At 41.0% G+C, this 14,324-nt stretch overlaps 1 protein-coding gene and 1 long non-coding RNA gene across 2 annotated transcripts in view; one reads left to right on the plus strand and one right to left on the minus strand.

Annotated features, from left to right (window-relative positions):
• The first annotated feature begins 5,835 nt into the window (after nt 1-5,835).
• LOC138976872 (uncharacterized) lies at nt 5,836-7,572 on the plus strand. Its single transcript, XR_011459202.1, has 2 exons — nt 5,836-6,701; nt 7,064-7,572. It is a non-coding gene; the product is annotated as an uncharacterized lncRNA (long non-coding RNA).
• A 1,801-nt stretch (nt 7,573-9,373) lies between these two features.
• LOC138976871 (cell division control protein 45 homolog) overlaps nt 9,374-14,324 on the minus strand; it is a 49,053-nt gene continuing 44,102 nt past the window's right edge. Inside the window, exon 18 of the mRNA XM_070349757.1 lies at nt 9,374-13,087. Coding sequence (XP_070205858.1) covers nt 13,023-13,087 — 65 coding nt within the window. The 3' untranslated portion in view covers nt 9,374-13,022. The remainder of the gene's footprint in view (nt 13,088-14,324) is intronic.

Consider the following 14,324-nt stretch of genomic DNA (forward strand, 5'->3'; position numbering starts at 1 on the left):
GTTTGACCCGTTACGGTGTTTTATCAGGATGTTAATGGAAATCATTTCTCTTGATTGTTACTTGAAAGAAGTGAATTTGTGCCGAGAATTAAGGCATGAGTGGAGTGTACATGTAAGAGTCTCAAGATCAGTGGAATGTAGACGGGCGCTGTGGCGGGGCGGTAAGACGTCAGCCTCTTAATCGAAAGGTCGAGGGTTCGAATCCCGGCCGCGGCCGCCTGGTGGGTTAAGTGTGGAGATTTTAGGTCAACTTATGTGCAGACCTGCTAGTGGCTTATCCCCCTCCATGTGTACACGCAAGCACAAGACCATGGTGCGCATGGAAAAGATCCTGTAATCCATGTCAGAGTTCGGTGGGTTATAGAAACACGAAAATACCCAGCATGCTTCCTCCGAAAGCGGCGTATGGCTGCCTAAATGGCGGGGTTAAAACGATCATACACGTAAAATTCCACTCGTGCAAAAACACGAGTGTACGTGGGAGTTTAAGCCCACGAACGCAGTAGAAGAAGAAGTGGAATGTGCACCATAGAGCTCGAGTCTTATCAACTTCTCTTGAAACAACTCACCTTTTGACTCGCCTGAGTTGAGTATTAGGATTCCTATGTGTCCGGTTGTATGGCCCTTGTTAAGACCTACAAAACCCTGATGGACATGACAGAGGAGAGTCGTGTAAAGCATTTGCTTTTCTTGTTTTAAACATTTTGAAACTGGCTGATCTGTGAATATTGTTTATGGTTACTTTTAGATTTGGTAGCTGGGTTGTAAATATTCCGTTTTGTTTCCTTCTGCATCTGTACACTGTGCAGTATTGCAAGCTCATTGTTTCTTTCTTCGAGATTATATTGTGCGTGTTTTGCATTTTGCCGTGGATATTCTGATGCTTAGACTTTTAACCCTTTAGTGTGATTGTGTCTGAAATATATCTTGTTAAAATCATAATATGAAATACATTTAACATGATACTCGGAAACCCCCCGCGGGTTAGGGGGAAGAATTTACCCAATGCTCCCCAGCATGTCGTAAGAGGCGACTAACGGATTCTGTTTCTCCTTTTACCCTTGTTAAGTGTTTCTTGTATAGAATATAGTCAATGTTTGTTGAGATTTTAGTCAAGCAGTATGTAAGAAATGTTAAGTCCTTTGTACTGGAAACTTGCATTCTCCCAGTAAGGATTGTACTACGTTGCAAGCCCCTGGAGCAATTTTTTGATTAGTGCTTTTGTGAACAAGAAACAATTAACAAGTGACTCTATCCCCCCCCCCCCCCCCCCCCCCCCTTTTCCCGTCGCGATATAACCTTGAACGGTTGAAAACGACGTTAAACACCAAATAAAGAAAAGAAAGAAAGATACTCGGAAAAACATCTCAAGACCATAATATATCAAGGTGTAATTAATGTGCTTTCATTTTTTATAATATTACTGTTATCCTTTTATTGTGCTTGTATTGCCTAGCGATGAATCTCATTTTTCATGAAAAACAGTCTTTAATCAGTAGAAGAAATGACATAATACAGCAGTCTGGTTCCGGGTTACCACATCGACATTACAAGGTCTTCACGACACTTTCTTTTTGTTTACTTGTGATTCTATTTATTTACTTGCAGTCCTGTTTCTTAGCTCCAGTCCTGTATTCATATGAGTTACTCGTACGTAACGAATAAAGCATAGATGGATGCCCAGCCAAACAGTTACACCAGATTGCAAGATATAAACGGCTGCATCACTGATGGGGGCATTTTCTTTTTCAATCAAGCATGTTGCGTATTTAATCAGACTAATGAAGAAGCGGCAATGAAAATATTACAAAATATATTTGTATAATTTTGAATCAAAATTGCATGTAGTAATCTATCTGAGTAAATAGACCACAAAATTAAATCTGTGATTTTCTTTCTTTGAGAAAAAAAAAGTTCATATCATGATACTCATCTACGATCTCATTCCATATATTTTTCATTTGTGTTGCGGTTATATCACATTAAACACTGGTCTAAAAGGGGTGTTGTGTATGTGTGGAGTTTCCACGTCACAGTGTGAATCTCAGTTATATTGTGTGTAGGGGACAGACCTTTTTCTGTGTCTATAGACTAAATATAATCATGTTGTGTACAGGATATTGCATATCACTCACCAGAGTAAGCTAGACAAACAAATCATTAGTGTATTGTTGTGTACAGGAGATTGCATATCACTCACCAGAGTAAGCTAGACAAACAAATCATTAGTGTATTGTTGTGTACAGGAGATTGCATATCACTCACCAGAGTAAGCTAGACAAACAAATCATTTAGTGTATTGTTGTGTACAGGAGATTGCATATCACTCACCAGAGTAAGCTAGACAAACAAATCATTTAGTGTATTGTTGTGTACAGGAGATTGCATATCACTCACCAGAGTAAGCTAGACAAACAAATCATTTAGTGTATTGTTGTGTACAGGAGATTGCATATCACTCAGCAGAGGAAGAAATCATTAGTGTATTGAAAATAAAAATGTTGAAAACATCTACAGCTGTGCATTTGTGCGTGTGGTGTGTATGACTGTGGAGGGGTGCCTGACATCAAGCCATATCACAATATTCAGGAACATGGAGAGATGAGTCGGCAACAAGTCGACGTCTCCCTTTATTTATCTTAAGATAAGACTCTGGCGGGCATCCCTTAATATTTGCATGCATGAGAGGAAGAGATGATCATGATCATTGTGCCTGCCCGTGCAGGGCCTTCGGGTTTTGAACTATCTTTTTTGTATTCGGTTGTTCTGTTTGTTTAAGCGATTCATGACATGTGGACAAGTTTGTTGTTTGTTGCTCATCTCTATCGTGAAACGTCCCTTACTTTCGTTTTTTGTGGGTTTTTTTTTTTTGTCTCAGCTTTGCGAGTTCAGCCTTGATCAAGCAGTCTCGTGAAGTTGTTTGTTTGTTTAGTGTTTCACGAAGAACGTGTTTTTGCGTGTGCTTTGCAGTTTCTTATTTTTATATGGTGAGCTATTATTCAGTTTTGTGAGTTCGAAGATGTTGATGTCAGTTTTGGGTGATGAGATTTGTCGTCCTATGTCCTTACACTGAGAGGGTTGTGTTGTGATGGAGTTGTGTGAACCTGGAATACGGTAAGGAAAAGTTATTTTTGTGTGTGTGATGGGGTGCAGTAGTGAAGAAGAATGAGGGGTGCTCGGGCAGGAAGCATTCACATAGAAACGCCAAGTCAGGGGTTGCAGTAACGTGACTTTTATTTTAACGATACCAGAAGTCAGTCAGTGGAGCACACAACAAAATACGTCCACTCTCTCTCGCGTCTTTCACAGTTCTCCCAGTTCTTTCTCACACCCTAGCATGTACATACATAATCAAACTTTAGCTAGAGTCACAAACATCCAATCAAAATCCTAGTAACTATTAGCAACACAACATTCTAAGATAAGCCATTCCATTGGTTAAAGACAAGAAGAACAAGTCGCGTAAGGCGAAAATACAATATTTAGTCAAGTAGCTGTCGAACTCACAGAATGAAACTGAACGCAACGCAACGCAGCAAGACCGTATACTCGTAGCATCGTCACTCCACCGCCCGTGGCAAAGGCAGTGCCCGTGGAATTGACAAGAAGAGCGGGGTATTCGTTGCGCTGAGAAGGATAGCACGCTTTTCTGTACCTCTCTTCGTTTTAACTTTCTGAGCGTGTTTTTAATCCAAACATATCATATCTATATATTTTTGGAATCAGGAACCGACAAGGAATAAGATGAAAGTGTTTTTAAATTGATTTCGAAAAAAAAAATTTGATAATAATTTTTATATATCTAATTTTCAGAGCTTGTTTTTAATCCGAATATAACATATTTATATGTTTTGGGAATCAGCAAATGATGGAGAATAAGATAAACGTAAATTTGGATCGTTTTATAAATTTTTTTTTTTTTTTACAATTTTCAGATTTTTAATGACCAAAGTCATAAATTAATTTTTAAGCCACCAAGCTGAAATGCAATACCGAAGTCCGGGCTTCGTCGAAGATTACTTGACCAAAATTTCAACCAATTTGGTTGAAAAATGAGGGCGTGACAGTGCCGCCTCAACTTTCACGAAAAGCCGGATATGACGTCATCAAAGACATTTATCAAAAAAATGAAAAAAACGTTCGGGGATTTCATACCCAGGAACTCTCATGTCAAATTTCATAAAGATCGGTCCAGTAGTTTAGTCTGAATCGCTCTACACACACACACACACACACACACACACACGCACGCACACACGCACATACACCACGACCCTCGTTTCGATTCCCCCTCGATGTTAAAATATTTAGTCAAAACTTGACTAAATATAAAAAGGGGGGGGGGGGGGTAAAGGGATTACGACCTTCCAACCGCAGCTAACACGCTTCTCCGTATCAAATTCAAAGGAATTCACACCTACTTGAAAACTACTGCTACATCATGCAGCTAGCTGAGACAGACAGGCCGCCATATGACGTAACAACACCTGCAGGCTCCCCGGCTCCCGTCTCTTTCTAGGAGAGCGGCTTAAGTTCAAAGGATCTACCGGTGACTGGACATGTGCATCTCAACATTTAACTTAAAACAGATAATGGCATTACACAAAACATAAAGCGATCGGCAACATGAACTACAAACACGTAGACTGGAAAATAAAACTTTACTATTGGTGACTCAGGTCACCCTGTCACATGTGTATAAGAAATCTTGTATAAACTGATGATGTTGTGTATGAGAAATATCGTATTAATTGATGTGTATGCTCACGTTTTCTTCCATTTTTCGTTCTTTCTCTCCATTCTGTGTCTGTCTGACATTGTCTTCTTTTATTGGTTTGTCTGTCTCTCTCTCCGTCTTTCGGTCTGTTCGTCTCTCTCTCTCTCTCCGTCTGTCGGTCTGTTCGTTTCTCTCTCTCTTCCTTCCTTTGTTTCCTTCTACTTCTCTCAGTCTCCGCTCTTTCTCGCCTTCTTTCTCATTCTCTGTGTCTCTTTCATGTTTCTCTCTCTTCTTTTCTCTTTTTATTCGCTCTACCCTTTTTTCTCTTCAGGTTATAAGCAAGAAATATGTGTTAAATATGTGTTTAAGTTGATAGTTGAAATTCTGTAAGGGCTTATATGTGTTTTTTGTTTTGCCCACAGTTTTCACATCTCTCTCTCTCTCTCTCTCTACCGTCACCAAATTAAAAAGAACTAGACCAACAATGAGGCTGTGTGTCGGTGAGAGTGTGAACGTTACCAGCATCATAGACCTATAATATAGGTCCCTGCCAGCATACACCAAACAATGAGTCTGTGTGTCGGTGAGAGTGTGAACGTTACCAGCATCATAGACCTATAATATAGGTCCCTGCCAGCATACACCAAACAATGAGTCTGTGTGTCGGTGAGAGTGTGAACGTTACCAGCATCATAGACCTATAATATAGGTCCCTGCCAGCATACACCAAACAATGAGTCTGTGTGTCGGTGAGAGTGTGAACGTTACCAGCATCATAGACCTATAATATAGGTCCCTGCCAGCATACACCAAACAATGAGTCTGTGTCGGTGAGAGTGTGAACGTTACCAGCATCATAGACCTATAATATAGGTCCCTGCCAGCATACACCAAACAATGAGTCTGTGTGTCGGTGAGAGTGTGAACGTTACCAGCATCATAGACCTATAATATAGGTCCCTGCCAGCATACACCAAACAATGAGTCTGTGTGTCGGTGAGAGTGTGAACGTTACCAGCATACACCAAACAATGAGTCTGTGTCGGTGAGAGTGTGAACGTTACCAGCATCATAGACCTATAATATAGGTCCCTGCCAGCATACACCAAACAATGAGTCTGTGTGTCGGTGAGAGTGTGAACGTTACCAGCATACACCAAACAATGAGTCTGTGTCGGTGAGAGTGTGAACGTTACCAGCATCATAGACCTATAATATAGGTCCCTGCCAGCATACACCAAACAATGAGGCTTCCATACAACAACACAAGCGGATCAGAAGCAGTCACAATCATGTTCATTGGGTGTGTACGCAGTTCAGTGAGCACTGTGTTTGGTTGTTGTGTTGGAATGTATTATGTATTGCTTGTATGTCACAAAGATGTGAGTAGGATATTTGTGAAGTGAAACACGTCGTGATTTTAACTTCCCTAAATATTGAATTGCGATGCGTAGGGGACAGAAGAAGCGTTATCACGGGTTTCGTGGGTTGCACGAGGAAATAGCTTTAGCTTGACATGAGTTGTGTTTACAAGTTTGAGAAATAGAGCTGGTTATGAACTAGAAACCGGCACGGTTGGCCTAGTGGTAAGGCGTCCGCCCCGTGATCGGGAGGTCGTGGGTTCGAACCCCGGCCCGGTCATACCTAAGACTTTAAAATTGGCAATCTAGTGGCTGCTCCGCCTGACGTCTGGCATTATGGGGTTAGTGCTAGGACTGGTTGGTCCGGTGTCAGAATAATGTGACTGGGTGAGACATGAAGCCTGTGCTGCGACTTCTGTCTTGTGTGTGGCGCACGTTATATGTCAAAGCAGCACCGCCCTGATATGGCCCTTCGTGGTCGGCTGGGCGATAACCAAACAAAACAAAAAAACAATATGAACTAGAAAGATTACAGCGTCTAAGATTTTCAACCAGGAAGGTTGTCAGCGTGTGTCGGTCTTGTTCGGGGAACAAGCACTCTTTCAAGAGACGGGTCTCTTAAGGTAAATGATTTACTATGTTGTATATTATTGAAGCTTGAATACATAGCTGGAATGTAAATGTTAGTGTATACAAAGTGCACTAAATTCTAGTGTGAAGTTTTAAGAGAATTCTTGTTGTGATTGTATTACGGTTTTTGTTGGGAAATTTCTTCAACATAAATGTTGTTACGCATTTATGTTATGTTTAAGATGGTGATGCTATGTATGGTAGTGTTATTCATAGATTAAGTATAGCTTGGATATTGACTGTGGACGGAATGTGAATGTAGAATGAACGAGAATGTATGAGATGATACATGACTGTTTAGGAAGAAGAGATGGATTAAGAAAATGTTGTATTAAGACTTGGGTTAATTCTTTAGGAGTTTCCATGAGGAGTTTTCCATGGCGTGTACGAGGGACGGACCTTACACGGGAGAATGCGGAGTGATGGTGGAGGAAGAGACCACATCGGCGCAGAGATGGCTAGACGGGGAGTCTCCATCGTTACCAGTCGTAGAAACGACGGTGCTACTCACTAATGGCGGAAGAGTATTCCTCGGGGAGGAACGTGTGAAATATACATAATAGCATTTACAAGGAGAGTGTGTTTCTGGGAAATCATTATCTACGTGGATTCAGCGGCACAAGGATGTGTAAATGACGACATGCAGTGAGCCGTGATACGAACTCGTGAGTGTCTGTCAACACCTTAACTTGTGCAGTAATCTACTATTGAGATAGTATCTTTATATCATTTAATCACATGTATTGAGTGATTGCGATAAGATTGTGTGAACTGTGTGTTCGAGAAGTTGATTGGTATTGATGTTTTGAGGTGAAGAATTGTGTTGTAATTTGTGAGGAATTAATAAGTCTGTATCCTCCCAAATTCTGTGTTTGAAGTGTGAAGAGTGAAGAGTCAGTGTAATTAGATAGGGCAGAACACGTATACATAAAAGTAACTCCTTTATTCGCACTATAATCCACTTCATGACATGCTGTGTACTGCACGTGGTTGTAATAAAATCTTATATACTGAGAGGCATAAATTCCGCAAACTAAACTTTAAAAAATCACAAAAAATCAACTCAGTGGTGAATGTTTTCAATGTTTGAATATTTTATTTATTGGCCATTTTAGTGTTCATAAACCTTCGCTTTATTGATTTTGAATAGAACATCATGAAATGACAATTTTTCAAAAAAAGTGACTGAGTCCAAGCGCAATGATTTCGGAAAACGTTCAGTGTTCATCACGTTCAATGCTTTGGCCAGCTCTAAGCATCCCAATCGCTTGCTGTCTCTCTCCTTCATCAAGTCGTGGCATGATTGTAATATCTGATACAGCCAAACAGCCAGTTGCATTTTATAGGGCCATACACTATCTTTTTTACGTTATTGTCTCCCGTTCAGCCCATTGTCTTTATTGGCACAGTGAGCTGTGGCTGGATCAGCAATACTGCAAAGCGCACGCTGACAGCGTGAAACATTTGCTCCGACACTCAAGATGTCAACTACAAATTACAGGTTCAATCTGATTTTCGTTTGAGAGCAAAATTGTTCAATGCACTATTTGCAGAATTTATGCCTTTCAGTATACATGGGCGAGACTGAAAAATATCATGAATCCAGAAGAATTTTAAGGGGGGTCTGGGGGCCCCAGACGCTGAAGGATTTGTATAATTAACAATCAAACAAGTCGCGTAAGGCGAAAATACAACATTTAGTCAAGCTCAGTCGAACTCACAGAATGAAACTGAACGCATTGCATTTTTTCCGCAAGACCGTACACTCGTAGCATCGTCTGTCCACCGCTCGTGGCAAAGGCAGTGAAATTAACAATCCAGAAAAGCGCTGTAGCGGTTGCGCTGAGGACGATAGCACGCTTTTCTATATCTCTATTCTTTTTAACTCTCTGAACGTGTTTTTAATCCAAACATATCATATCTATATGTTTTTGGAATCAGGAACGGACAAGGAATAAGATGAAACTGTTTTTAAATCGATTTCGGAAAATTTATTTTAATCATAATTTTTATATTTATAATTTTCAGAGCTTGTTTTTAATCCAAATATAACATATTGATATGTTTTTGGAATCAGAAAATTATGAAGAATACGATAAACGTAATTTTGGATCGTTTTATAAAAAAATAATTTTAATTACAATTTTCAGATTTTTAATGATCAAAGTCATTAATTAATTTTTAAGCCTCCAAGCTGAAATGCAATACCAAAGTCCGGCCTTCGTCGAAGATTGCTTGGCCAAAATTTCAATCAATTTGATTGAAAAATGAGGGTGTGACAGTGCCGCCTCAACTTTTACAAAATGCCGGATATGACGTCATCAAAGACATTTATCCAAAAAATAAAAAATGTCTGGGGATATCATACCCAGGAACTCTCATGAAAAATTTCATAAAGATCGGTCCAGTAGTTTACTCTGAATTGCTCTACACACACACACATACATACACCACGACCCTCGTCTCGATTCCCCCCCTCTATGTTAAAACATTTAGTCAAAACTTGATTAAATGTAAAAAACGTCACCACAGACATTACGAATCCGTATTTCCGGCATATACCGGAAGAATCCCACCCGTGCTTATGTCTTATGATAATGAGATACACCGAGGCACTCATTCTGTCAAGTTTTAACTTTACAATACAAAACAACAGAGACAAATATTCAATGCACATAATTATTTTAATCAATCTGATAACTTACGACCTTTATGTACAACCAGAAACAAACGTCCATGCGTTGTGTCCGTTCACCTTAAACAGTCTTCAACACATACCATTGACACGTACACGAGTTACTTGAAAAGAGGGAAAGACAAGAAGCTCAGGCATGGGAATTGAAAAAAGTAAAAAAGGCTGAACATTTGTAAGTAATAGCAAAGTCGACGGCGCGAAGCGCCTAGCCCTGCTAGAGGGGTTTGGGGGCATTTTGGGCGAAACAATGTTTTCTCCAAAGAAAAATGTTTTCTCCAAAGAACCCAACTGGTGTAATTTGGTGTCATGTAAGCTCCAAGTTTGCCATTATATTCAGTTTTTAGAACCATTTTTGCCTCCCCCATTTATTTTTTCGGCGGACACTTTTGCTTTTTCGGCGGAACAAAAAAATAATTCGGCGGAAATTTGCCTTTCGGCGGACAATTCCCATGCCTGAAGCTGCACACCAACACAGCAGTCATCGGTGACAATGAGAACTAGACTATCTGGCAAAATAAAAGGTATTATTCCCCCCTCTGCTTCTTTCTCTCTGTAAAGGTGTAGGGCTAGTTATTTTTCGGTAACTTACCCAACAACCAAAATCACTTACCCAACAACGGGCCTGAATCCTCGATAGCTCACAGGTTGATGAGTTAGACTTTGAGGGAACTACTTTAGCGATTGAAAAGTTCCGAACGCTCCAATGTACGAAATATACATCTCTAGATCAAACAATACAAACATACTGCATTTAAACTGGCAACTACAGGCTTGAACACATTAATCTCCATATAAAATCTTTGAGTTTGGTTGTTTTCTAAATCCAAATCTAACGATCAGTGCAGAGAAACTCGCTTTAGATCTCTTATGAGTGCACGCAAACTCCCAAGGCAAGTAACTCTCGTACGACAAGAGTAGTTCCCCTTCCAAATTTTCTGAACTGAGTTGCTTGGACAAGAGACTGCAATCCGACGGTTAGTTTTCGACAATATTTCATTATAAACAGATCACACGCAACCAAATGCACACATCGCATCAATTTAAAGAACATACAGCGGTTTCATACACTATTTTGCCCCAGAAAACGGAACTTCATACAGTTTTTAACGTTGGAACACGGGTGCAAAAGTTCGTCTGCTTGTCCCATTCGAAGAAAGAACATTTCCTAAGCGATACCAAACCATGACCAGAACACACACTATCTGCCTTTACCGGCACAGCAGAATAACAACATAACTGTGTACTTGATTTTAGTCCAAAACAGGGAAATTGACAAGAAGTGTTAACAGATTTGATTGATTTTCCCTGAACTATACAACCGCCAGCGCAGGTAGACTGGTTGAGTGATTTGGATTCGATCAAACTTTCGCACAAAAATTCCTCTTTTCTTTGAATAACTGAAGAAAGGAGGAATAAAGAGGTTACATACCTCGTCTCAGTGATTATCAAAAATAATGGTCTCAGTTCGCGGTCATGAAAAAGCTCGCTGAAGCTCGCATTTTTCATGATCCGCAAACTTCGACCATTATTTTTGATAATCACTGAGACTCGGCATGTAACCTCTACTTATTCCCCCCTCTGCTTCTTTACCTCTGTAAACTCGATAGTGCAATGGGTTGAGAGGTTGTTCTGTTTCGGTACTACTTTTTGCGACTGAAAAGTTCCGAACGCTCTAATGTACGAAGTATACATCTCTGGAGCAAACAATACAAACATACCGCATTTAAATTAACAACTACAGGCCTGAACACATGAATCTCCATATAAAATCCATGAGTTCGGTTGTTTTCTGAATCTAGATCTGCCGTGCTCAAACCGTTCATCACAAGCAATTTCCCAAGGCAAGTAACTCATACTTTGTCTAGCGACAAGAGTAGTTCCCCTTCTTTTCACTCAGTTTCTTCGACAACAGACTGCAATCCGACGGTCAGTTTTCAACAATATTTCATTTAATAAACAGATCACACGCAACCAAATGCACACATCTCATCAATTTAAAGAACATAAAGGGGTTTCATACACTATTTTCCCCAGAAAACTGAACTTCATACAGTTTTTAACGTTGGAACACGGGTGAAAAAGTTCGTCTGCTAGTCCCATTTGACGAAAAAACATTATCCTAAGCGATACCCAAACATATACAGAACACACAATATCTGCCTTTGCCGCCACAGCAGAATAACAGCATATCTGTGTACTTGATTTTAGCCCAAAATAGGAAAACTGACAAGAAGTGTTAACAGAATGGAATGATTTGCACGGAACTATACAACCGCGCATTAATCGATCGCCTGCGCAGGTTGACTGGTTGAGAGAATAGGATTCGATCAAACTTTCGCAAAAAAACTCCTCTTTTCTTTGAATAACTGTAGAAAGGAGGAATAAAGAGGTTACACACCTCGTCTCAGTGATTATAAAAAATAATGGTCTCAGTTCGCGGTCATGAAAAAGCTCGCAAAAGCTCGCATTTTTCATGATCCGCTAACTTCGACCATTATTTTTGATAATCACCGAGACTCGGCATGTAACCTCTACGTGTTCTTCCCCATATACACATGGGTGCAACCTGGAAAATTCCAAAAACCGGCAAAAGTTGGGGTCCAGCTTTTTTAGTATTTAAAATGCCAAAAAAACACCTCTCCTGGAACAAAAACATCGGCAGCCGATGAAACCAAAAACCGGCTGCCGGCATGTAGCCGGCAGAGTTGCACCCATGTATACATGATAAGGGCAAGAAAAACAATTGCAATGTTTGTGATTCCCCGACCAACCCTGTATTTGTCCTCCCGACCCTGGAACTTTTTTTTTGACATGTCAAATTCAAAACTAAATATTTTACAGAAAATGTATTAAAAATGACATAACTTGACTATGGACATTATGTGTAGAATAGCCAACTTGCACAATACCCCGCTTGGATAGCTCTCCGGTGCGAAAGATAAGGAAGGTTCACTTCCCTGCGGGCACATTTTTTGCTCTCAAGAGTTATCGTTCCCATGGGTGGGAGCCCCAAATGTTGCCAGGACTGAACATTTTGGAAGGCCGGGGTCCAGGGGCCGCCAAGGCCCTGGCGCAGGGGCAGCACCCTTGCTGGGGGGTCTAGGGGGGCACACCCTCACTCATACCCATATGACCACTAACATGCAACCACTCACAAACACGCACACACCGACACGCACTCATTCGCATACAGAAATGCATTCACACACACACACACACACACACTCATTCACAGTCACACATACCCACTCATTCACACACACACACACACACACAGACATGCAAACACACACACAAACATTCACACAGAAATTTACAAAGAGGCATGTACACCCACAAAAGTACAAATATTTACAAAGAGGCATGTACACCCACAAAAGTACAAATATTTACAAGGAGGCATGTACACCCACAAAAGTACAAATATTTACAGAACAAGGAGATAAACATGTTCAGACCCTCAAATGCTCCCCAAAGGTAACGACATGAATGTTAAACAGAAATCATGTGAACACACAGTACACGCTGTGTTACTGAAGCAGGCTGACCAGAGCGTCAACACACAGTACACGCTGTGTTACTGAAGTAGGCTGACCAGAGCGTCAAAGAACACGCTGTGTTACTGAAGCAGGCTGACCAGAGCGTCAAAGAACTTGCTTCTGTCTTCCGCCTTCATCTCCATCACTGAAAGAAAAGTCACTCAAAATAAGAATTTGTAAACATGAAACATTTGGAACATTTGGTCTGCAACAAGTACACCGCATAAAATACGGTGAGGCAGAATTAAACAGGAAATGCCAACTTGGACATTTGAATAATCTAAAATTGATGTTTGAGTCCAAAATAGTCAACACATTCAAGGTTTGATGCTTAAAAAAATCTCTCTATGTTGAAAGCCAGAAAAGGTTTATTTCAGCCAAACGCCTGGAGATTCTAATTCATTCCGTTTTCGAATAAAACTTAGAACAGTGCCTTAATGGGTCTGCTTTGGGAAATCATGAACGAATAATACGCTGCAACTGTATATCTACACACCATCATTTAATCACAAGTGCAAAACGTCATTCCTTATTTCTTGTCCATACCGTCGTGAAGAAGCAGGCGACAGTAATGTGACAAATAATTGATGGAGAAAATAGCAAAACTTGTTTCTCTTGTGCTCTCTGTTTTCACAGGTGCAAACTCACAACTAACTGAACTACACTGTGCCTGGCTACGGCCCACGGCTATTCCTAACTTGTGTTTTAGTGTGAACGGCTATTTCTAACTTGTGTTTTAGTGTGAGTTAAAATAGCCCACGGCTATTCCTAACTTGTGTGTTTTGGTGTGAGTTAAAATTAGCCCAGCAGAGCGAATAGTTTGGCTACCAACAGCTGCAGCCAGCCCACTGTTAAGCTTGCTTGCCAGTTAAACAAGGACTGGGTGGCCGAGTGGTAACGCACTTGCGCTCGGAAGCGAGAGGTTGCGAGTTCGACCCTGGGTCAGGGCGTTAGCAATTTTCTCCCCCCTTTCCTAACCTAGGTGGTGGGTTCTTCTTCTTCTGCGTTCGTGGGCTGAAACTCCCACGTACACTCGTGTTTTTTGCACGAGTGGAATTTTACGTGTATGACCGTTTTTACCCCGCCATTAAGGCAGCCATACGCCGCTTTCGGAGGAAGCATGCTGGATATGTTCGTGTTTCTATAACCCACCGAACTCTGACATGGATTACAGGATCTTTTCCGTGCGCACTTGGTCTTGTGCTTGCGTGTGCACACGAAGGGGGATAAGCCACTAGCAGGTCTGCACATAAGTTGACCTGGGAGATCGGAAAAATCTCCACACTTAACCCACCAGGCGGCCGCGACCGGGATTCGAACCCTCGACCTTCCGATTAAGAGGCCGACGTCTTACCACCCCGCCACAGCGCCCGTCGAGGTGG

Source organism: Littorina saxatilis, linkage group LG9, assembly GCF_037325665.1.
Source record: "Littorina saxatilis isolate snail1 linkage group LG9, US_GU_Lsax_2.0, whole genome shotgun sequence".
Lineage (NCBI taxonomy): Eukaryota > Metazoa > Mollusca > Gastropoda > Littorinimorpha > Littorinidae > Littorina > Littorina saxatilis.